Below are 22,882 nucleotides of genomic sequence, written 5' to 3' on the forward strand. Positions count from 1 at the left end.
AAATGTACAAATTTAAATATCAAGTTCATTGTTATTTGAAGTCTTTTTAAAGACATCAAACACTGGTGATAAACGCTGAGGTATTTCTTGAGAGAATTCAATGACTCAAATGATCAACAGACACTGTGAACCGTCAGGAAAGGAAGTCAGGGGAGAGTAACCGTAACGCAGGTATTTTTAAAGCTTAAAGCGAAGGAGGAGACTTGGGCAGTATGACTTCAAGGTTGAGCTTTGCAACTGACCTCACGCACATCGCTAATGGCTCTAGAGCCAGAAAAGAAGCAGATCCGCTGGGTGAAGCTCCAGTTCAACGTCTGCCATGCACTGTCAAGGGATCGTCTTGCCTGAGCCAAATTCGTGGCAATACTGATAAGGTGAAACATTTTCAATTATGCTTTCTCAGTTGTCTCTCTATTTTACTCTCCCTCCTTCTGTGTCCTATGGTACTGTCTACTTCTCTCCACTCTCCTGAATAGGGACAAAAGTAATTCACGCCGTTTCAAATGGTCCCTAAACACAAGTCTACGAAGCTTGCAAATCGATCTTCAGAATCAGTTCTAAGATAATTCTTCCCCTATGACTGAATTAAGCTGAAAACTAGGTCTGTTTAACTCCCTGTATCTAGAAAATGACCATATTATTTATCCTCAGTAATAACCAGGATAACCTTACACGTGGGATAAAACACCTCATTTGCAGGCCCTCCAATGGCTAAAACAATAGTGCCAAGCACACGCTGATGGATGCTTCACAAGTTTTGTATAATGTCAAGTCCAAAGGACCCAGATGTTACATGTTTCTCTCGAACAAAATACATCAAAATCTGCCAAAAACACCTGTCTACTTTGGAATAATCTTACACATAAACCCACCAATTAGGCAAGCACTTCTATATCATTAACCCTTCTGTCAAAGTCAGAAGTTTTCACATTCCTTACATTCTCTGAGGCAAGACAAAATATCCCTCAACAAAAACTTGCAAAACCTAAAAATACATTGCCATCAAATAATCAACTGTAAATATTGGGATGTGGAGCAGTTTTTAAACTGTACGGCTACTCAAAGGAATCCTAAAACATTCTCATTTTGCCTCAAAGAAATAACCATGTTTATTTTCCTGACCTTTGCAACCTTCTCAAAAGGAAATTTTGAAAAATAACTTAAGTAAAATACCTTTCATACTATTTAAAATACCAGAATGGTGTTTCTCTGAGAAACCTTTATTTTTCATCTTGCTATAGCGATGTCCTAAGATCCATTAACCTGAAAATTCTTCTCCCATCTCAGACTTAGAGGACAGAACTCCACCTTCAATAACCAATGGACAATTATATTAGAACAAGTTTGAAAACAGGACACCGATTCCTCTCTGCAGCATGCTCTTTCCTTAAAAAAATACCAATCAAAACATTGATGATGTTCCAAGTAGTTAGAAAAGCTGAGAAAGAACAGATCTTCAGGGAAAGAAGCGAGGAGCTCACAAGAAAAGAACCACAGGGCAGATAAACATTAGCCACATCACAAGTATGAAAATCCCAAAACATTTCTGCACAGGGGAGAAAGGCTGCCTGAATGATAACAATTTGATTCTAACCAGGCAAAATGAAATGATCATCTTTTTAGCTAAACAATCACAAAATTTTCCCAATAATATATTTACTTCCTAAATGTACCCAGGATTCACAGAGTCAAAAGTAGCAAACCATTGGCTTGATCCCCAGAGACAGCCAGGTGAAAATAAAGAGCTGTGTATACCATGAACGTGTTCACACCCGGACCTGTTGACACCAGAATTTCCACTTAAACACATTATTGAAGAGAATCAAGGAAAAATAAATGTATCTGCATACTTCGAAGATTTCCGTTAGGTCGTATTTCATGAGAAAAATTCACTGCACTTCCAACTAAACTCCACCCATTAGAGTGAGGCACTTGAATCAGCTTAGAATTTTTTAAAGTTTCCATTACCTTTGAAAATCGAGCATTTATCCATTTGGTGAAAGTTTTCTTCTGCACGTCATTGTGCTCATCTGTGGGAGGGAAAAGGAGAGAGAAGGGAAAAAATATGAGAGTTTGTACCTTTAGTAAGGGTGCTAAATAAGATCATCTCCATCCTAGAGAGTTTAAAATAGTCCTATCGGTAGAGTTCATGAGGCACAGTGATCCACAGCCAACGAGGAATGTGACGGATGACAAGTTCAGCAGTTAAGGAGCCTACTGACGCCTGGAGCAGAGGGAGCTCAGACACCTTCTCAAGGGATGGCTCCCTCCCCCTCGGCATATTGCCACCAGCCACTGAATCCACGCTGGTGGGATAGAATCAGGGCCTGGCTTTCAAAGTATTATATGCAACACTTTCTGCTGCATTTTGTTTAAGTACAATTTCAGCAATGATAAAACCGTTAGCATGTTCCCAACAAAAATCAGTTATCCATTCAAAACTTCTTAGTTTTAGGGCACTCATGACTTCCCTCGTTTTCGTGTAAGTCCTACACCATCCAGAACAAAACTAGTATAAGGTTTATAGTCAATTCCATAACCCGTTTTCCTGTAGTCAGATTGACATGACGAGGTCTACATATTTTACAAGTAGAGAAATCAGAGCAGTTTTTTTTTTTTAAATGACAAACTTTGGTTTGGATTACAAATTCATCTTCCAAGCTACAACAAATGAAAACTGACCTTGAAAAACTAAACCACCCTGAACTTCTTGAAGATGGGCAGACTGATTTAGTTAGATACAAGGAAGCCACATAAAATAACAAAAAGATCAAAGGGCTTTAGAACCAAATAGGCCACATGATATGTGTGAACAAGGCAGACCAAGATCCATTTTACCCCGTCTGTTCCTTCTAACCGTATCCTCTTCAACTGCTCCCCATTCTCCATTACAGCGAGCAAGTCATTGTTGGCTTACAGCCTACGAGGAACGGCATGTTAACAATCTCTAAGCAGTTCTGAAAGCTGCCCAAGGAGTATTTGGAACAGTGCAGACAGCTGTGGTCCTATCTGCAAATAAATACACACTGCCTGTCCCAGGACCGTCCATCCTGCCCGGCGACCTCCCACGTCCTCAGAGCATCATTACAACAGAGGAGGTCCAAGGGTGCTCTGGCCTCCATGCGTCGATTGCCTAGGGCTCCTTCACAACCTCCTCACTCAGCTCTACCAGCAACAAGAAGCTCCTCCACTACTTCACCAAGTTCCTGGTACCCTTGGTCCTTGTTCCCTTCTGGAATGAGAGTTTATAATTAAAAAGTCATTCCTAGAATAAATATAGCTACAGCTCCAGAAAACAGGGCACTTTCACAGATCCAAACAGGTAACTGGAAGACCAAACTCCGAGACACCAAGGGGACAACTGGATGAGAAACAAAACAGCTAAGAAACTTCGCTATGTGAACTGTGCTGAGAAGTGGCCTTCCTTCCAGAAAGGACAGTGCAGTCATCATTGGCCTCAATCTCAGGCTTTCTAGCATCTGATCAATGCCACATGTAAGTCACTCATTAACCAAGACGACTTGCTCGCACACTCGGAATGTTCCCGCCTTGACTATCACACCCAAAAAGGACAGAACTGAGACTATACGAAGAATATACAGCAGCCACACATGTCAACCTGCAGAGCACACGACAGCAGCCCACCAATATGAATGTGATATTAAAAATCAGTTTTCAGAGCACTTGGAAAATCCAATCATTCGTCCCACTATCTTAAAAAGGATTATTTTTGTAAACTTTGCCATATCTATTATTCTTTACTGCTAAGAACAAAAATATGTATAAAGGTCATAAATATTAAATTCTCTTAATTTCATAACATTCATACGTCTCAAATATTTTTTTACCATAAAAATGGGGGAAATACAAAAGGATAAATATTAGCGCATTTTATTTTTTCTTAACCCCTTTTCTGAGCATTTAACCTTCTTATTTTCAAAAACATATTAAAATTCTAATACTGTATAAGTTCCTCAGATACAGAGTGAACAAAGAAATGAGTGCCTGTCACCTTACCAAATGAAAAATAAGACCTTTCAACTTTATCACATACAGAATGAAATTAAATTTTAAAAATTGACTCCCACCATACAGAAATGTTTATAAAAATTACCAAGGTCATGTTTCTATACTAGTCTTTGATCTTTGGGTCAAATGAAAGTCTTAGTATGAGTCTAAGTAGCTGATATGAAATAAAGTATTGGCTTATAAAAGATAAATTGTCCAGCATGCAAACTTTTCAAAATACTCCAAAATTTAGAAATACTCTTCTGTATTCATTTTCCTGATACAGTTCAAGAGAAAAAAAGGGGTTCACATTTCCATAAGCCTTTAGGCCATATGCCCCTTTTTGCAGACACACACACCTCTTATTTTCTACCACACAGGAATTCAGTAAAAGAACAGGAATTAGCCTGTGGCTTTTCAATTATGGGATTAAAAATGCAACAAATTTGGAACACTAACTAGTACAGAACTGCCCTCCATACCACAACAATTAAGGTAACAGCCGTGGCCCAGGTCTCTTTCAGGAGGTGAAAATATGCTAGCAAAGTGGTAGCAGGACAACTAAAAATCTATGTCATGCTATTCTCATCAATCACTGGGCCTTCCTAGAAATTTATACAGAATTTCAAGAGTCCCAAATTTGTTTAACTCTCCATTATCAAGCCAATTATTTATTTTCATCTCTCCCAAATAAACATGTACAAGCAGACATCACAACCTTACATTTAACTAGATTATTTATACATGTATTATTTATATATGTGAGTATAATTTACACTCTAAATATATCTTCCAGGTTTCCAAACAAGTGTTTTCTTTAGATTTGGATTTTAGAAAAAAGCTTTAGTTTCTGAAAGCCTTTCCCGGCTTAGTAAATCTTACCCATTAATGACCTTTCTCCATTAGGGACAAACACGGGACTGAATTAGGAGAAGAAAAATGTGTTAAATCCCTTAAGGCTGATTTTCCAAATTCTTCCTCTAAATATTTTGCTCTTCTTAAAATGCTTTTGACATGCTCACACAGATCCACGGGCCTTCGCTGCCGCCCAGCCTGGAATTTTATTTCTGTGATGAGTAAGAGAAGTGAGGCAAGAAAAATCAACAAAACTGTCTGATAAAACTTCAAGGAAACTATTTCCACATTTTTTTCAGTTCACCGGCTCAAATACATAAAAATTCTTTTAGCAGAATTTAGCAACAAATCGCAATTTAAATCCTAAACTGGAAGTCTGACAGAGAAATTAAGAGTCGTTTCCCCTATGGAAACACACAAGTCTTAGGAACATGTATGCCACTCTTCAAACTCTACTACTATTAGAGAAAAAGCATTAGCCTCTAGCACATCTTTCAAAGCAAGTGAAGAGCGTCCAATTGGCTGGCAACAACCTGAGTTCCATCAAATGCAGCTATTCAGAAAAGAAATTACTAGCCTTTAAGCCAAAATAGAAATGCCTTGTTGGATGATTTAAAACTTGGATTGACCTTATTAAAGCCTTGCTTTCACAAAATTTAACACACCCTAAAAGCCAGTTTCTCACTAGCAAAAGACAGTGTTTTGGAAGCAATGAGAGCATCTCAGACCACATTCCCACTTCTTTTTCTGGGGACTGGATGTGCAAGCTCAAAATACATCTGTTACTAAGGCTCAGTCATGTCATGCTCCTCCTGCTTTCTCATACCCAACTTGTTGATCTCTGAACACCACCAATTTATTCGTTCAAAAAATATGTATTAAATGTCATCCAGAAACAAGTATTATGTAATAATGTGTAAAATACTATAAATATGTAAGCAAAGAGACAGAGACAAGAGGAGACAGACAGCACTCAAGCAGGCAGTTAAACTCCCTGCGTTTGTTTCAAATCTGACAGCCCCAGAGGACCTGAAAAACCTTAGGAGTAAGAAAGTGCTTTTCAAAACTGTCAAAACTACCTAAACATACAAGGATTTTAGGTAATTAACATTCCAAACGATATTTTTATAAGTGTATCACATTTACACTTTGACGTTATTAAAGCTAAAAATTGTATTTAAAACAGACTTTCACTTCACTCTGCAAAAAGCAAACAGCAAAGTGATGGTCCCTTTGGGGAAAGCAGACACGGCAGAAGTGAGAAGTAAGAGGAAAAGAACTCCACTTTTCAAGTAAGAAGGCTGAGACCCAGGGACAAAAGCTAAATGAACTGCCCAGTGTCACCCACCACACAAGGGGCAGAGTCACCAAGAGGCAGGCCTACCGACTCCTTGCAAGTTCAACGCACTTCTAAGCAGGAGGAGGTTAAAGAGAGACTCGTGGGGAAAAAGGGCATTTAAAACATATCTTGGGGGCCAGCCTGGTTGCATAGTGGTTAAGTTCACCTGTTCCACTTTGGCAGCCCAGGGTTCACCCGTTGGGATCCTGGGCACAGACCTACACACCGCTCATCAAGCCATGCTGTGGCGACATCCCACATAGAAGAATTAGAAGGACTTACAACTGGGATATATAACTACGTGATGGGGCTTTGGAGAGAAGAAAAGAAAAGAGGAGGATTAGCAACAGATGTTAGCTCAGGGCCAATCTTCCTCACCAAAATCTTAAAAAAAAAAAAAGCCTCAATAAAATTTTTTTTTTTTAAAGATTGGCACCTGAGCTACAACTGTTGCCAATCCTCTTTTTTTTTTTTCTTTCCTCTTTTTCTCCCCAAATCCCCCAAGTACATAGTCGTATATTCTAGTTGTGGGTCCTTCTGTTGTAGTACGTGGGACACCACCTCAACGTGGCCTGATGAGTGGTGCCATGCCACGTCCAGGATCTGAACCAGAGGAACCCTGGGCCACCATAGCAGAGTGCGCAAACTTAACCACTTGGCCACGGGGCCAGCCCCAATAAAATTTTTAAATTACATATATATATATCTTGAAGGACAGATGAAGTCCGGTTCATGCAAAAATAAGAAGGAGGGCATTCTAGATAGAATAAGACAGAATAGACAGAACAATACCACCTTCATTTTGGGCTCAGACTCAAAATGTAACAAAAAAGAGGATATTTAATAAAAACAACTGTGTATCTACGAGAAAACACAGAGGACTGCAGCATGGAATGACAGCAGAACAATAAATCTAAAGTAATCTAAACTGCAGAAAGTTTTCAATCTTGAAAACTGTTTACACCCACAAAAAGGATGAAGAGTACAGAGTTAGAAACATATGCTCAAAAAATGTTTTTGTAAGAAAATATAGATTGTTTGGAAATTAATGTCTTTAAGCAAACACATGCTCTGCCCAATCGGCCCATCCAATCTCTGCCTAAATGCATAAATTCTGGAGCGCTTCAGTTTCAGAAAGTCCATAGCCCCATTTGGAAATAGATAGAATTTCCATCATTTTCGGCATTAAAGGAAAACGTTTGTTCCTACGGAGAACCAACATAACCCCCCAAAACTACCCACCTTACTATCCTAGAATAAGAGCAGGAAGGCATATAATAAGGGCACCTGATGGAACCCCATCCTGGGACCAGACATTTCAGGAGCTTATCCCACATGACGCAGTTGGTTGGTACCATAAATCAAGTCAGGATCCGCGTCTCCTTATCTAATACTCGTCCTACTCTCAAGACTGCCTTTTTTTTTTTTGACATCTTTATTCAGATATAATTCACGTACCACACAATTTACTCATTGAAAGTTTGCAACTCAATGGTTTTGGGTAAATTATATTATCCTTTAAAATGCTGGGAAAATATATAAAACATAAGATACATTTTAACCACATTAAAGTGTACAAGTCAGTGGCATTAATTACATTTACAACGCTGTGCAACCATCACCACTATCTATTTCCAAAGCTCTTCATCCCCTCAAAAAGAAACCCTGTAACCATTAAGTAGTAACTCTCTCATTTCCCCTCCCCCCAGGCCCTGGTAACCTCTAATCTACTATTTCTATATCTATTTGCCTTTTCTAGACATTTCATATAAGTGGAATCATACAATACCTGTTCTTTTGTGTCTGGCTTATTTCACTTAGCATTATGTTTTCAAGGTTCATCATGTTGTAGCACGTGTCAGAATTTCATTCATTTTTACGATTAAATAACAGTCCATCATATGTATATGCCACATTTTACTTATCCATTCATCTGCTGATGGACACTTGGGTTGTTTCTACCTTTTGGCTACTGTGAATAATGCTGCAACGAAAGCTGGCGTATCTGTTCAAGTTCCTGCTTTCAGTTCCTTTGGCTATATACCTAGGCGTGGAATTGCTGGGTCGTATGGTAATTCTGTTTAGATTTTTGAGGAGCTGCCAAACAGCGGCTGCCCCATTTTACACTCCCACCAGCAACATGCACAGGTTTCGATTTCTCCACATCCTTGCTAACACTTCTTTTTCTTTTTTTTTTTTTATTGTAGCCATCCTAGTAGGTGCGAAGTGGTTTGCATTTGCATTTCTCTAATGACTAACAATGCTGACCATAAGACTGCACCCTGAAAATGCAAAAACTACCAAGCAAAATGCTCCAAACTTTGAGGCATCCAGAAGACTTTCTGAACCCCCCCAAGCTCAACAGCATGCTACCCGAAGTAACTGGGGTTCAGAGACAGCTCTTTTGCATTTAATCCACACAATGTTGCAAAATGATTAATTTATTACCCAAAGAGTTATTTTCAGAATTAGATATAACCATTAATTCCCAACCATCTTCGAATTTTAGAGTTTATTGGCCTTTTACCTATTTTCTCCTTGACGAGCTCCTCAAGTTTCTTAAACTAATGCATAGAAATACAGGAATACAAGTAATGTTTTCCTATTTCCACTTTCAAGAGCTGCTTAACCTACCCTGAAGAATGTCTGTAAGATCTATAGGCATCTGGCATTGTCTGAGACCTTCTGTCTGAAGGTATCTTTTGGAAAAACTCTTAACATCTTAGATATCAACTTTATTATACACGTTGCGAATGCAAATGAACCTGGACTCAATTCCTGAGGGTAGAAATTCTAAACTTTACATACAAACACTTCACTTTGGACTTTTGTCCTGGGAGTGAAAGAGCTTTATTAAAATGACTTGAAATGTCACAGAACAAGGAGAGGGTATCTGGGAAGAGCAGAATGAGTCACAAAGATGATGAGTCACTGTCATGAAATGCCAATGGAAAACTTATTTTTTTAAAGATTGACCAAAGTCAGACATAAAATTTCTGTGAAATTTGATTTCTCACTTGATTCCTAATAAATAGAGATCCATTGTGTTCTACAAACTGTTTACAGAAATCTCAAGAAAGAGTGACTATTTTATAAACATAGAGAGAGATGTATGAAAATCCATGCAAATGAGTTTTCATGAGAACAGGGAAAAAAATTTCTTTGAATGTAAAAAACATTCCAGGGTCCTGACTTCAGACTTCATCATGACAAGTTCTACTTTCCAAAATAGGAGCAAAAACATGTCCTTGCAAGACTGCTAAATATTCACACAGTATTTTTCTGATTTTAATTACTTTAGTATTTTCTCCATAGTATGAGGAATCTAAGAGAGCCTTTTTACATTCCTCCTAACTCCATAGGATAAAAGAATAAAAATATCTAAGAAATAGCAATTTTCAAACAAAAAGTCTTGGAGAGAAATATCCAAAGAAAAAGAAAACACTTTGAGAACCCAAAGGCCTCCTTGTCCCCTGTGCAGGATGCTGTCACCTTCTGCAGAGCTGATGCAGAAACCTTTTACGACATACCCCATGTCTTCTATAATCACCACTTTGGTGCTCACACTCAGATAAAATATATATATTCTGAAAAGCAGAGGGCAATGAGTCATCAGCAAATGAGCACTGTAGATGCCAACCTTATGTAACATTCTGAAGTAACAACTCCAGTGAATTAAAGGTGTGACAATACGGTTTGGTTTCCCTCCTTTGAACTATTTCAATTCAGTTCTCTGAGTGTCAGGCCCACAGACCCACCTCAAGGCAGATGAAGACCCAGACAACAATAATCCATGCAAGCTCGAGTCTTGCCTTTCAACTCAGCGAAGCAGAAGAGTCCCCAGGTAGCCCCACAGAGCAATGCAACCTCAAGGAACTCAAGGATCCAAGAAGAACTATCTCTGCTCATCAAGGTTAGACACTTGCAAAAGGCCAGACAACCTCAGAGGCCAGAATGAACTTGCCCACAAACAGAGCCACCAGCAGTCTTGACTACCTCTCACCATTTGGAGCATCACTGGACTCCTACTCTCATCTCTCCTCTGCAAGTTCAGTACCCACCTCCTCCTTCTGTCCACTTCGCTCTTCTGAACATCCAAGCTGCTTCCCTGAACATGCTTTGTCAACACCCTCCCTGGACCATCTTGGCCTCAGTCACCATTTTGGAGTTCTCAGCCACAAGGTCTGCCTGGCTTGCCAGTCCTGGTCGCCCCACAGCAATCCAAACACCATCGGTGTCTGTCTCTTTCCACCATTTCTTTTCTGGAATGTCTCTTTGCATCTTTTCTTTCTCTTCTTAGAACCTCCCATAGGATGTCTGTCATACACTTTAAAAGAGTTCAACGTAGAAAGGGTGATGTTATGTTTGCATGAGGTTAACTCAGAAGCCTCAAACTTTTTGTCTTCTTGAACCTCAAAAACAATTCCCCTGTGCATTTTTAAGTTGACACATAATATTTAAGATAAACTGGAATAGTTAAAAAAACATAATTTCCAGTGTAATGTTAAGGAGCTGCAAATTTAGCTCATTCAATTAATAGAAAATGTATCCTCTATTACCTAATTTGCAAAACTAGTCCTCACTGTCAAACTAATGAGCCAAATCAGACTTGCTTTCTGACAAGGGAAGTCTGACTTTAGTTTTCCATTTAAAAACCATGTTCATGAGTGACGTCAGCAACATGGTACAGTGAGCAGTCTTCTTTGTCTCTCCCCCTTTGAATCTACAACTAATTGGGCATTCATCGGTCAACAAAGGATATCCACACAGCATCTCAGGATACCTGAGAGACCTGTGCTGCTATACATCGGAAGGTGGACGGAATTCTCCCCAGGAGGAGATGGAGATAGGTGAAAACTCTCTGACCCCTGACCCCCAGACAGCCTAGTACCTGCAAGCGACTGTCTTCCAGCAGACACACTCATAGCATCGCCAGGCACCAAGGGCGGGCATGTGCATGCACCGGCAGAGCGATGGTGGAAACAGGTGACTACAGCCCTACCTAAGCCCCCCAGCGATTGCCCCTAAGCCCAGTGGGAAAATCCACAGTCCCACAGCAGCTGCAGGGAAAGCCTCTACTCAGCATTAGTGGAGAGGCCCCGCCCAGCACTCAGAATGCTGAGAGCCTCAGGAGAGGAGGATCCCAGGTGGGACAGCAGCCCACCAGCCACCTCTGACTCAAGACTCCAGCAGTGGCCCAGAGGGGGCAAGGGACACCCAGTGAGCCCATGTGAGTGGATGGGGGCAGGGTGGAGTCCCAGCAGCCTTGCTCCGCAGACCAGGGGGAAAATCGATGGTCCCACAGCAGCCACAGTGATAGCCTCTGCGCAGCATTAGTGGAGAGGCCCCACCCAGCAATCAGAAAGCTGGAAGGCCCTGGGGCAGAAGTAGCACAGCTGGATGAGCTAACCACAGACTGCATAGATACCCATAGCTCTGCTGCAGCCCATAGTGGACAAGTGAGATCTTGTGGGCCCTGACAGTGACAGAGCTACGAATCTAGGTGATCCTGCTCCTGGCTGCTGTAAAAGCCCGTGACACCACTGCAGACCCTAAGGAGGCAGCACATCTAGGTGGTCTGCAACAGTAGGCACCAGCAACCTAAGGCCCCCTTGCAATTGTCCCCACAGCTGACAAGAGACCCCACAGGACCACTGCAACTATGAAGAGGGGCCCAGGTCCGGTCAGCAACAGCTGACAGGGATCCTGGTCGGTGCAGATTAATAAACAGCTCCCCCCGACACACACCAGTAGAAGCAAGTGGAAGCAGTAACTAAACTCTATCTCTATGCAGAGGCACAAATCCACGCCATCAAGCGGTATGAAAAAATATATTAAATCTCCTGAACAGAAGGAAAATGACAAGTACCCAGAAAACAATCCTAAAGACAATGAAATCTATAACCTAAATGACAATGAATTCAAAACAGCCATCATTAAAGAACTCAATGAGTTAAAAGAGACTACAGATAGACAACTCAACGAGTTCAGGAGCTATGTCACAAAAGAGCTTGATACTATAAAGAAGAACCAATCAGAAATATTGGAGATGAAGAACACAATGGAGGAGATTAAGAAAAATCTGGACTCTCTGAACAGTAGGGTCGATAATATGGAGGACAGAATTAGCAATTTGGAGGATAAGAAAATAGAAATGCCACAGGCAGAGGAGGAGAGAGAACTAAGACTAAAAACAAATGAAGAAACTCTCTAAGAAATATCCGACTCAATTAGAAAATGCAATATAAGGATTATAGGTATCCCAGAGGGAGAAGAGAAGGAGAAGTGGGCAGAAAGCCTGCTCCAAGAAATAATGGCTGAGAACTTTCCAAACCTGGGGAGAGAGATGGAACAGCATGTGACAGAAGCCAATATAGATCTCCAAACTTTATCAATGTAAAAAGACCAACCCTAAGGCATATAGTAGGGAAGCTTGCAAAAGTCAATGACAAAGAGAAAAAAGAACAAAGCTGGAAGCATCACAATCCCTGACTTCAAAGCATCCTACAAAGCTACAGTAATCAAAACAGCATGGTACTGGTACAAAAACAGGTGCACAGATCAATGGAACAGAATTGAAAGCCCAGAAATAAAACCACACATCTATGGACAACTAATCTTTGACAAAGGAGCTGAGGGCCTACAAGGGAGAAAAGAAAGTCTCTTCAACAAATAGTGCTGGGAAAACTGGACAGCCACATGTAAAAGAATGAAAATTGACCATTCTTTTTCACCATTCACAAAAATAAACTGAAAAATGGATCAAAAACCTAAAGATTAGACCTGAAACAATAAGTCTTCTAGAAGAGAATATAGGCAGTACACTCTTTGACATCAGTATCAAAAGGATCTTTTCAGACACCATAACTCCTCAGATGAGGGAAACAATAGAAAGAATAAACAAATGGGACTTCATCAGACTAAAGGGCTTCTTCAAGGCAAGGGAAAACAGGATTGAAACAAAAAAACAACCCACTAGTTGGGAAAAAATATTTACAAGTTTTATCTGACAAAGGGTTAATCTCCATAATATATAAAGAACTCACACAGCTCAACAACAAAAAGTCAAACAACCCAATCAAAAAATGGGCAGGGGACATGAACAGACATTTCTCCAAAGAAGGTATATGCATGGTCTGTAGGCACATGAAAAAATGTTCATCATCGCTTTTCATCAGGGAAATGCAAATCAAAACTACAGCAAGATATCACCTTACACCTGTTAGAATGGCAAAAATATCCAAAACAAAAAGTGACAAATGTTGGAAAGGTTGTGGAGAAAAAGGAACCCTCATACACTGTTGGTGAGAATGCAAACTGGTGCAGCCACTATGGAAAACAGTATGGAGATTTCTCAAAAAGTTAAAAATAGAAATACCTTATGACCCAGCCATCCCACCACTGGGTATCTATCCTAAGAACCTGAAATCAGCAATTCCAAAAGTCCCATGCACCCACTATGTTCATCGCAGCATTGTTCACAACAGCCAAGACGTGGAACCAACCTAAGTGCTCAGCAACTGATGATTGGATAAAGAAGATATGGTGTATATATATACAATGGAATACAACTCAGCCATAAAAAAGGACAAAGTCGTCCCATTCACAACAACATGGATGGACCTTGAGGGTATTATGTTGAGTGAAATAAGCCATACAGAGAAAGACGAACTCTGTATGACTCCACTCATAGGTGGTAGTTAACATATAGACAAAGAGAACTGATCGGTGGTTACCAGGGGAAAGGGGTGGTAGGGGGAAGGCACAAAGGGTGAAGTGGTGTACCCACAACATGACTAACAATAACGTACAACTGTAATTTCACAAGGTTGTAAACTATCATAATCTTAATAAAAAAATTTTTAAAAACACACAGGAAGAGAAATTGATCAGGAAAGGAAAGTCAGGAAGTTCTTCGCACCTAATGAGTCAGAGGTCAGCAGCATATGCAGATGAAGATATCAACAAGCCCATGAAATTGCAAGACTAGAGCAGATAGGAGAGTCTTCACAGAAGGATCATGCCAAAAGCTTGTTTTCAGAAGAAAGACATACCCCACACTACTAAAGCAAGCTGCCGGAGAAGTTGGGGAGAATGAGTCCTGAAAAGACACAAGTGAATTTGACTACTAAGACCCAGCTGGCATACGGTATTGTGAAGGAACAGGGAAGCTGGTTATGGGCTGGCAGATATGCAAATTATTACCAGTTTCCTGGAGCAATATGACAATATCTGTGCCAAAACATTTCAAAATTATATAACCACTGACCCTGAAATTCTGGAAATTTACCTTAAGGAAATAATTAGACACTCAAATATTTAGATATATTTAAAAGGATGTTCTTCAAAGCACTCTTCATAATTCCAAAAAACTGTAAACAATCTAAACATCCATCCATATACTTGTTTAGAAGTATATTTTCATGCATAAACACAACCGGTAAAAATGACATGAAGGGGGTCGACCTGGTGGCACAGTGGCTAAGTTGGTGCACTCTGCTTCAGTGGCCCAGGGTTTGCGGCTTCAGATCTCAGGTGCAGACCTACACACCGCGCGTCGAGCCGTGCCGTGGTGGCGTCCCACGTACAAGATAGAAGAAGACTGGCACAGATGTTAGCTCAGGGACAATCTTCTTCACCAAAAAAAAGAAAGAAAGAAAAATAAACTGGGCTAAGAGAAGTTCTGTCTGTCTGCCTGTCTGTCTGCTTTGGAGGGGGATGGTGAGAACAAGGAGACTTCTGAGTATCTACAATTACATGCAAAGAGGAAGGACCTAGGAGACAGGGAGAGACTTCAGATGCCAACACCCAACATGCAAGAAGGGCTGCCTTATGGGGCCAAACACCCAAGGAAGGGGCAAGGAAGTCTATCAGGAGCCAAGCTTCCACACCAGATACAGTCATGATGACATATTTCCAAAAATGAAACTCCCCAGGTTAAATTGTTTTTACTTCTGCCTTTCCAGTGAGTTTTCCACTGGAAAGTGGAAAGTCAGTCTGAATAGATAATTTTGGTGTTGTTAGTGCCATCCAGTTGATTCCAACTCCTAGCGCCCCTATGGACAGCAGAGTGGAACCTGCCTGGTCTTTCTGTGTCATCTGGTGCTGTATCAGACAACGCTCCGCTGCTGTTCACAGGGTTTTCAAGAGAAGAGATCATTAGCCAAATATAAAATAACTGTGCCTATGGAGGTCCATCTCTTCCCACCTTCTAGTCTATTCACTTCAAAACATTGTTGAAGGCAGAGTTGCATCATTTAAAATACATCTTTTGGGGGCTTGCCCCGTGCCTGAGTGGTTAAGTTCGCACTTTGGTAGCCCAGGGTTTTGCCAGTTCAGATCTCGGGCACAGACATGGCATCGCTCATCAAACCATGATGAGGTGGCGTCCCACATAGCACAACTAGGAGGACCCACAACTAAAAAGAATAGACAACTATATACTGGGGGGATTTGGGGAGAAAAAGCAGGAGAAAAAATACATCTTTTGTAATAAATTCAAGTGTTTTAAGGTAAAATGATCAGGGTACTGATCAGTTATTAAGACGAGAAGACAAAAGCAGAAGATTAATGCAAACCCACGTTACTGACAGATCACACGAAGCTATCTTGACGTCCTTAAGGACCTAATATTGTACTCCCAGAAAAAGAACATAAACCTGGGGGGAAATGAGGAGCATCTGTCCTTCACTGAAATACTTTAAAGAAATATCACCCACTATAAATACAATTTTTAAAATAAGAAAAATAAAGTATTTCAGAAGTAGTTTTTTTGAACTTTTTCATATTTTTTCTCTACTTTAGAGGGTTTTAATGTTGAGCCATGACAAGTTAAAACCAAGATTTAAGATCATTAAAAAAAAGAAGAGTCATTTTAATAATTAAATTTTCAGAATTGCAAGTCCATTAAAATGCAATCCTTTGTCCAAGATAAATATTTATAATAAGCAGGAAGAACATGCCAGAAAGGAACACTACGTTTCTCCTTAAAAATTCACAGGTAAAGATTTCTTCCCATGGACCTCACAGTTAAGAAGTCAGCCCATGAAGCACGGCATTCTTTGCTTAAAAGAGTAAAAATTTAAAGTTAATGAGTAAAATAATTTAAATATTTAGTCTCATGTTGAAAAATGCATGCCCTCTCATTTTCAATTTACATAATATGTAAAAAGCTCACATGAGCTATTAATAGTTTTTTATAGAGAAGTCTATTCGGGTAGGATTGGACAAGGGAGATAAAAAGATAAAATCCACAGTATGAACAAAAATGCAAGAAAACCTCACATTCAACCCACTCTCGCAACCGGCCGATGGTATCAGCCTCTGTGATCATTTATCCCCTAAGCTGCTGTTGAAAATTAGCGTCCTGTCTGAAATCAGCACTATCTTTATTTAATAGTCTGCTGTGGGTCTGTCCTTCACTTGTCTTTTTTGAAAATTTGTCAATTCAGTCTATACAATCTCTGGGTGAAGCAAGCTTGGTAATTATCCTCTGTGCAAAAGAGCCCTTCTTTTTCTTTGTCTTAAATGTACCTCTTTTAAGCATCAAAAAGTCTAGATTAATTTGACTTAGTTGAAGATTAAGTTAATTAACTTAAAGATTAGAGGAATAGTTTGTTTGCTCTTTTGAATTAAATTATTTTATAGCCAGTAATTATCTCTTGTCTCTATTTTCATTATTTTAGGCTGAACAGTCCTAATCATTTGAGTCACTTTTATAAAAACATCAAATGCGTTCACACTTGGACTTGGGTTTCCTTCACTAGTCTACTCTCACTGTTATATCATTTCTTAAGTAGGAGACCAGAATCTCAAAGAGTAATCCATGTGCACAGTCAACACAGCTTTGCAAAGGAAGAATAATGTTCTGTTTTCTTTCCTGTTTCCTTCCTAATGACACCCTAAAAACTAGGGTCCTTTTACATCGCAGCCAGTGTCTTCTGAGAACACTACAATTACTCTCTCCCTTCCATGATCCTAAACTATATAACATATAATTCATGGTGATAAATTTTTCTTGAAGTTAGCAAGAGAGTGAATCAAACAAAAAGATTTGGACAGAGAATCTTTCTTCAAAGCTTTCGTACTTCCCTCAGGACAAAAGTAAGCAAGCAAACCTGACTAGGCTGAGTTCAAAGCATACACAATAATATACCCAAAAGAAGTGAAAGCAGGATCTCTAAGAAACATCAGGACACCCATACTCATAGCAGCAGTATTCAAAATAGCTAAAATGTGGAAGCAACTCAAGTGCCCACTGATGGATGAATGGATAAACAAAATGTGGTACATACATACGATGGAATATTACTCAGCCTTTAAAAAGGAAGAAAATCCTCACACATGCTACAACATGAATGAACATTGAGGACATTTTTCTAAGTGAAATAAGCCCAGTCACAAAAAAGAGAAATACTCTATGATTTTAGGAGCCTACAAGTAGTCAAATTTATAGACACAGAAAGTAGCACGTTGACTGCCAGAGGCTGGCAGGGAGAGAGGAATTAGGAGTTATTGTTTAACAGATACAGAGTTTCCATTTTGCAAGATGAAAAGAGTAATGGAGATAGATGGTGGTGATGGTTGCACAACAATGTAAATGTACTTCATACCACTGAACTGTTCACTTAAAAATGCTTGGTAAATTTTATGTTATGTGTATTTCACCACAGACAAGAAAAGCACATGCAAGAAACATTTCACTTCCATTTCAACTTGATTTTCAGAAAAAGTGATATTTAGTACGTCTCAACTCATACATTCCCCAACAAGACAAATGGGGAAATTTCACCTGGCTCCAATTTCACCTTTTAAAACTCATATTTTTAACACAACATTCTTTTGGTATATAAACGCAAGTATTCTGAATTCGAGAATCGGAATCGTTTTCATTATGACCAAGCCTCCAGACATCTTACTCAAGAGGGAAATAGTTGTCAAACTCTTCGTGGTGGATAATGCTGGTTCTCTACTCAATTACCTTTCTCCCCTTCCTTCTTATAAGTCTCACCTCATTTTTTTTCCCTTGAAGAAAGGTGGCCAACTATAATACTGACCTCCCCTTGCAACTTGGGATAACCTCATGGCCCAGTTTTGACCAACAGTGAGCAAAAGAGTGTTGGATGGAACTTCTAGGTAAGCTATTATTTCCCAGGCAAAAGTTACCAGATTCAGCTGGCATGAACATTTTGCTTTGACCTTCCACTTTTCTCCAGGAAGACAGAAGTTTATCTATCTATCTACAGACTGAAGGTTATTGGAAAAAAACAAATTCTTTCTTACCTAGGCCAGAGCAGTAGAGTTTCTCTTACTTGCAAGTAAACTCAATCCTAACTCAATCTAGCACCACGGAGATAAGTCTGAGGGAAGAAATTCAGGAATATTTCTGGTCTAGAAGATGAAGTGAGACATTCTACCTCTGTAAAAGGGACACTGACTGAGACGTAACAGTCCCCATGTCATATCTCCCATCTAAGAGGAAACACTAAAGACAGATGATTGAAATAGTGAGATGAGTGCATTGAGGATGCTGTCAGAGCAGCCTCAATCCACAAATAATATTTTTTCACAGTAAAACTAATATTTATTAAACGCTTACTGTATGCCAGACACAGGGGTAATGACCTTGCACACATTTTCTCATTGAATCCCAACAACCTTCTGAGGCAGAGCTCACACTCCCAGCCACTTTATTGATGGCTTTAAACAACTCGTTCAATCTCTCTGATTTTCCTCTTAGGTACAAGGGGAGGAAAATGCAACACTTAAATGATTGTACTGAGAATAAAAGATAATATAATCAAAGAATGTAGCAAGGGACACACGGTTAATTCTCAGTAAAAAGTGACTGTCATCATCATCAAACAGAAGAGCATACTGCACAAATTCCCAGATGTAGCTAAACATCAGAATCTAGCACAGAATTTTCTCAAAATACAGATTCCTTGATCCTATAGGGGATCAGAATTGGCCACCCCAAATGTGTCTATTTGGCTTGATTATTTTTAAGAACAAAAAGACTCTAAAAGAAACTTTGACCTTCCCCCTAATTGCCTAAAAGAACTTAGGATAGCAGGCCTGTCGGAGGGAGCTAACACCATAACTGTAGTGCACTGTAAAATGTGTCTCTCTGGTCACTTTGTCTACAGAGGGCCCAGCAAAACTGGTTTAACAAACATTTCCATTTCCACCTCCATGCAAATTGCCTTCCACCCCTTTGGAGCCCCAAACCACTAGCCCCAACATCCTCCTTTGTCTTTAGCCAAAGATGGTATTTAAGATGGTGGCCTTGGCCATTCTAGCAAGTTACTCAGTTTCCTGGGTTTCTCCCATGTATACATGTTATTAAGCTTTGTTTGACTCTCTCCTGTTATTCTGTCTCATGTCAATTTAATTCTTAGGCCAGCGAGAGGACGAAGAGGGTAGAGGAACTGTCTTCCTCCCCTGCAACCCCAACTAACTCATTGAGTCAGAGGGGGAACCCAGTCATGCAGAGCTGTAGGGGAAACTCTGGCCTAAGGGAATGTTAACCAGATACTACAAACTTCACCACTTTGTTATACAGATCATTGGAAAGCTTCTATTACCCAAGCCACATATAGGAATCCACCCCCTGCCCGCACAACTGCCTTCACAGAACCTACATTTAAAAGTATGCTCTCTGCTTTCACTAAGAGTTAAGAACATCTCTCTAGTCGATGTGAAATTACCTTGGAGGGCAACGTGCGCCACATCTTTCATTTTGGGGGACTAGGAATAGGCAGGCCGTCCTGATAAATCAGAGTTCTTTCTCCCTGACAATGGTGCTGTTTCATCCATTCATTCTACCACTTTGTCTGGGCTGCCAGGAAGTTCGGAGCAAAACTTAGTACTACAATTCTCCTGAAGCAAGTTTTAAATATCAGAAGTATGGTTTGAAATATTTTGCTTTGTTTTGGGAGGATATTTGAAACATTTTATTACAAAATCAACCCGCGTTTATTACAGAAGATTTAGACAAGCAAAAGAAAGAAAATTTAAATCACTCATTTTCCCTCCACCCAGAAATAACTACTATTAACAAGTTTATGTCCATCCTCCTAGACATTTTTGTCTATTTTTTTCACGAAAAATGGAATAAAAAAGAAAATACATAGTATTTTATAGCCTATACTTAAAATGCATTGAATGTTTCCATTACAGTACATACTCTTTCATAATGTCCTTTTTAAAGCTCTTAGATAGTTATTTTTTGGCTGGACATTCAATAAATTATTTATCACTACCGCCCTGTTATTGTACATTCTTAATGCTGTTTCTTGTTTTTATTTTTATAAGCATTTCTGTAAGAAACATATGTAGAGTTAAAATTTTGTACACATACAACTCATTTATTTACTCATTTATTCGTTCATTTAAAGAGCAAATTCTTAAAAGTGAAAGTCAAACAGACATCTTAGTAGCCTTCCCCCACAGCAGACCACTCCCTGCCCCTCGAAACACTCTTTCTTCGTCTTCCCAGATTCAGTTTCCTCTTTCTCCTCTACCCTTCCACAGCAGGTCCTCTAAATGTCAGATTTCCTAAGGCATCAGTCCTGGGCCTCATCTCAATTTATTCGCTCTTACTAAGTAGCCTCTAATCCACTCTCATAGTTTTAAATACAATCTAGGTGCAAATGTCCCAGTGTTGTATTTCCAACCCAAACCTCTCTACTAAATTACAAAATTATGTGTAATGATTTTAAAATATGTTCACAAATTCTCTGTAGTCCTCCATTCAAAAGGTAGAGCTGAATTCTCCTCTTTAATGTGGGCTGGACTTGGTGACTCACTTCTAACAAAGAGAATATGGCAGAAGTGATGAGAGAAGTGGGACTTACAGCTTCCTCCTTGCACTCTTGCACATCACTCGCTCTAGGAGAAGCCAGCTGCCATGTCACGAAGACATTCAAGCAGCCCTTGGAGAGGTCCACATGGTGAGGAACTATGGCTTCCCACCAACAGCCAGCAAGCAACGGAGGCCTTCTGCCAACAGCCATGAGCCATCTTGGAATCAGACCCTCCAGCTTCAGTCAAGCCTTCAGATGACAGCAGCCTGGCCAGACCTTGACTGTGACCTCATGAGAGACACTGGGACAGAATCACGTAGCAAAGCCACCCCCAAATTCCTGACCCAGGAAACTGCATGAGATAAATATTTGTTAATTTAAGCTTTGAAATGTTGGGGTAATGTGTTACAGAGCTATAGATTACTAATATAGATTTGCTGCTAAGTTTCAGAGTACTTTGTTATTCAGCAAGAGATAAATAACAAAGCACGTCTCCAATCACCTACCTGACATCTCTGCTGAGACGTCTCACAGACTCATTTCAAACTTCACACATCTAAAATCAAACTGCTGGTCTTCTCTCCAATCACTTCGGTCTCCAGTCCTTCATAACTCAGTGCACAGCACCTTCATCCACTCACTTGTTCATGCCAGGACCCTAAAACCAAACCTTGGCATTTCACGATCTATCTAATACCACAATCTATCGCCAACTTCTGTTGGTTCCAATTCCTAAATAAATCTTGAATCCATCCACAACTCTTCCTCTGCCAGTCGTCCCCTGGTCTGAGCTACCGTCATCTCTCGCTTGGAATCCATTAACCTAACGCTGATAACCTGACAGTATCTCCTAACTTCTGTTCTTGTTCCTTTCCAATCCACTTTCCAATGATAGCCACCTTGACAATGAACTTTGGAGCTATTAAATCAACATGGCTTACAAAGTTCTGAATCATCTGACTCCTACCTACGCCAAGTCTTATCCTCCAACACTCTCCCCGCCTCTCAGTCTCTCAATAGCTCCAGCAACACTGGCCTTTGTGTTACTCAGATGCACTCAGCCCTTTTCTGCCCCAGGATATTTACTCATGCTGTTATGTCTGCCTACAGTACTCTTCACCCCATTCTCAAACTGCTTGATTCCCATGGCTATTTCAGGTCTAATTTTAAACATCATTTCTTCAGAGCAGACTTCTAGACTTCCCCAATCTTTCAAAGCATCCTGTTTTCTTTTCTCTTGCCCCTTAGCATTTACCTCAATTTGATTACATATTGATTTGTATAAGTCCATGAGGACAAGAAGGGTCTGCTCTACTCATCGTAGTATACACAACTCCTAATACAGGTTGTCAATAAAAAAAAATTACTGAATGAGTGTACTTAACGTGTTCATTAAGTCTAAACTATGTATTGACCATAATTCAATCTAGACTTCCAACTAGCCCACTTCAATTTAAAAAAAACATAATTCTGTTAAATCTATGGCCTTTTCATCCTTCTGCAAAATTTTGAAACCATGATCATCAAGATGACCCACTGATTTTCTTTCTCATTTCCTCTTTTTCACGATTAAAGATCCTTTTATTATTGACAAGGAATGAAAATTTGATCCTAGAATCATTAAAAGGAAGAAAAGCTGGGGAAAAAAAAAAGAGTTCCTAAAAGCAGACAGGAAAAGCAATTCTAAAGTTCATTAGAAAACTAAATTGACCCTTGATTCATCTAAATGGGAACATTTTATCCTGGTATTTAGAGTTTTGGTGACTAATCATTTCCCTTTCCAAAGCTCGGTTCATTTGTAAAGGCAGGAGGATCACCACTCTGCACGAGATTATTTTTTGATGAAGACATCAGAGACCCCCTGATAGAAGAA

The 22,882-nt window shown here is 39.8% G+C and overlaps 1 protein-coding gene across 33 annotated transcripts in view; it reads right to left on the reverse strand.

Annotated features, from left to right (window-relative positions):
* The window catches only part of UTRN (utrophin), a 478,290-nt gene that overhangs the window by 370,777 nt on the left and 84,631 nt on the right, over nt 1–22,882 (reverse strand). For all 33 annotated transcript variants that reach the window (XR_011434362.1, XR_011434361.1, XM_070256224.1 and 30 more), the window contains one exon: nt 1,969–2,030. Coding sequence is in view for 28 of the 33 variants with exons in the window: in XM_070256224.1 (XP_070112325.1) it covers nt 1,969–2,030 (62 nt within the window). In the remaining 5 variants the exon portion in view is untranslated. The remainder of the gene's footprint in view (nt 1–1,968; nt 2,031–22,882) is intronic.

The sequence above is a fragment of the Equus caballus genome, chromosome 31 (genome assembly GCF_041296265.1).
Source record: "Equus caballus isolate H_3958 breed thoroughbred chromosome 31, TB-T2T, whole genome shotgun sequence".
Classification (NCBI taxonomy): Eukaryota; Metazoa; Chordata; class Mammalia; order Perissodactyla; family Equidae; genus Equus; species Equus caballus.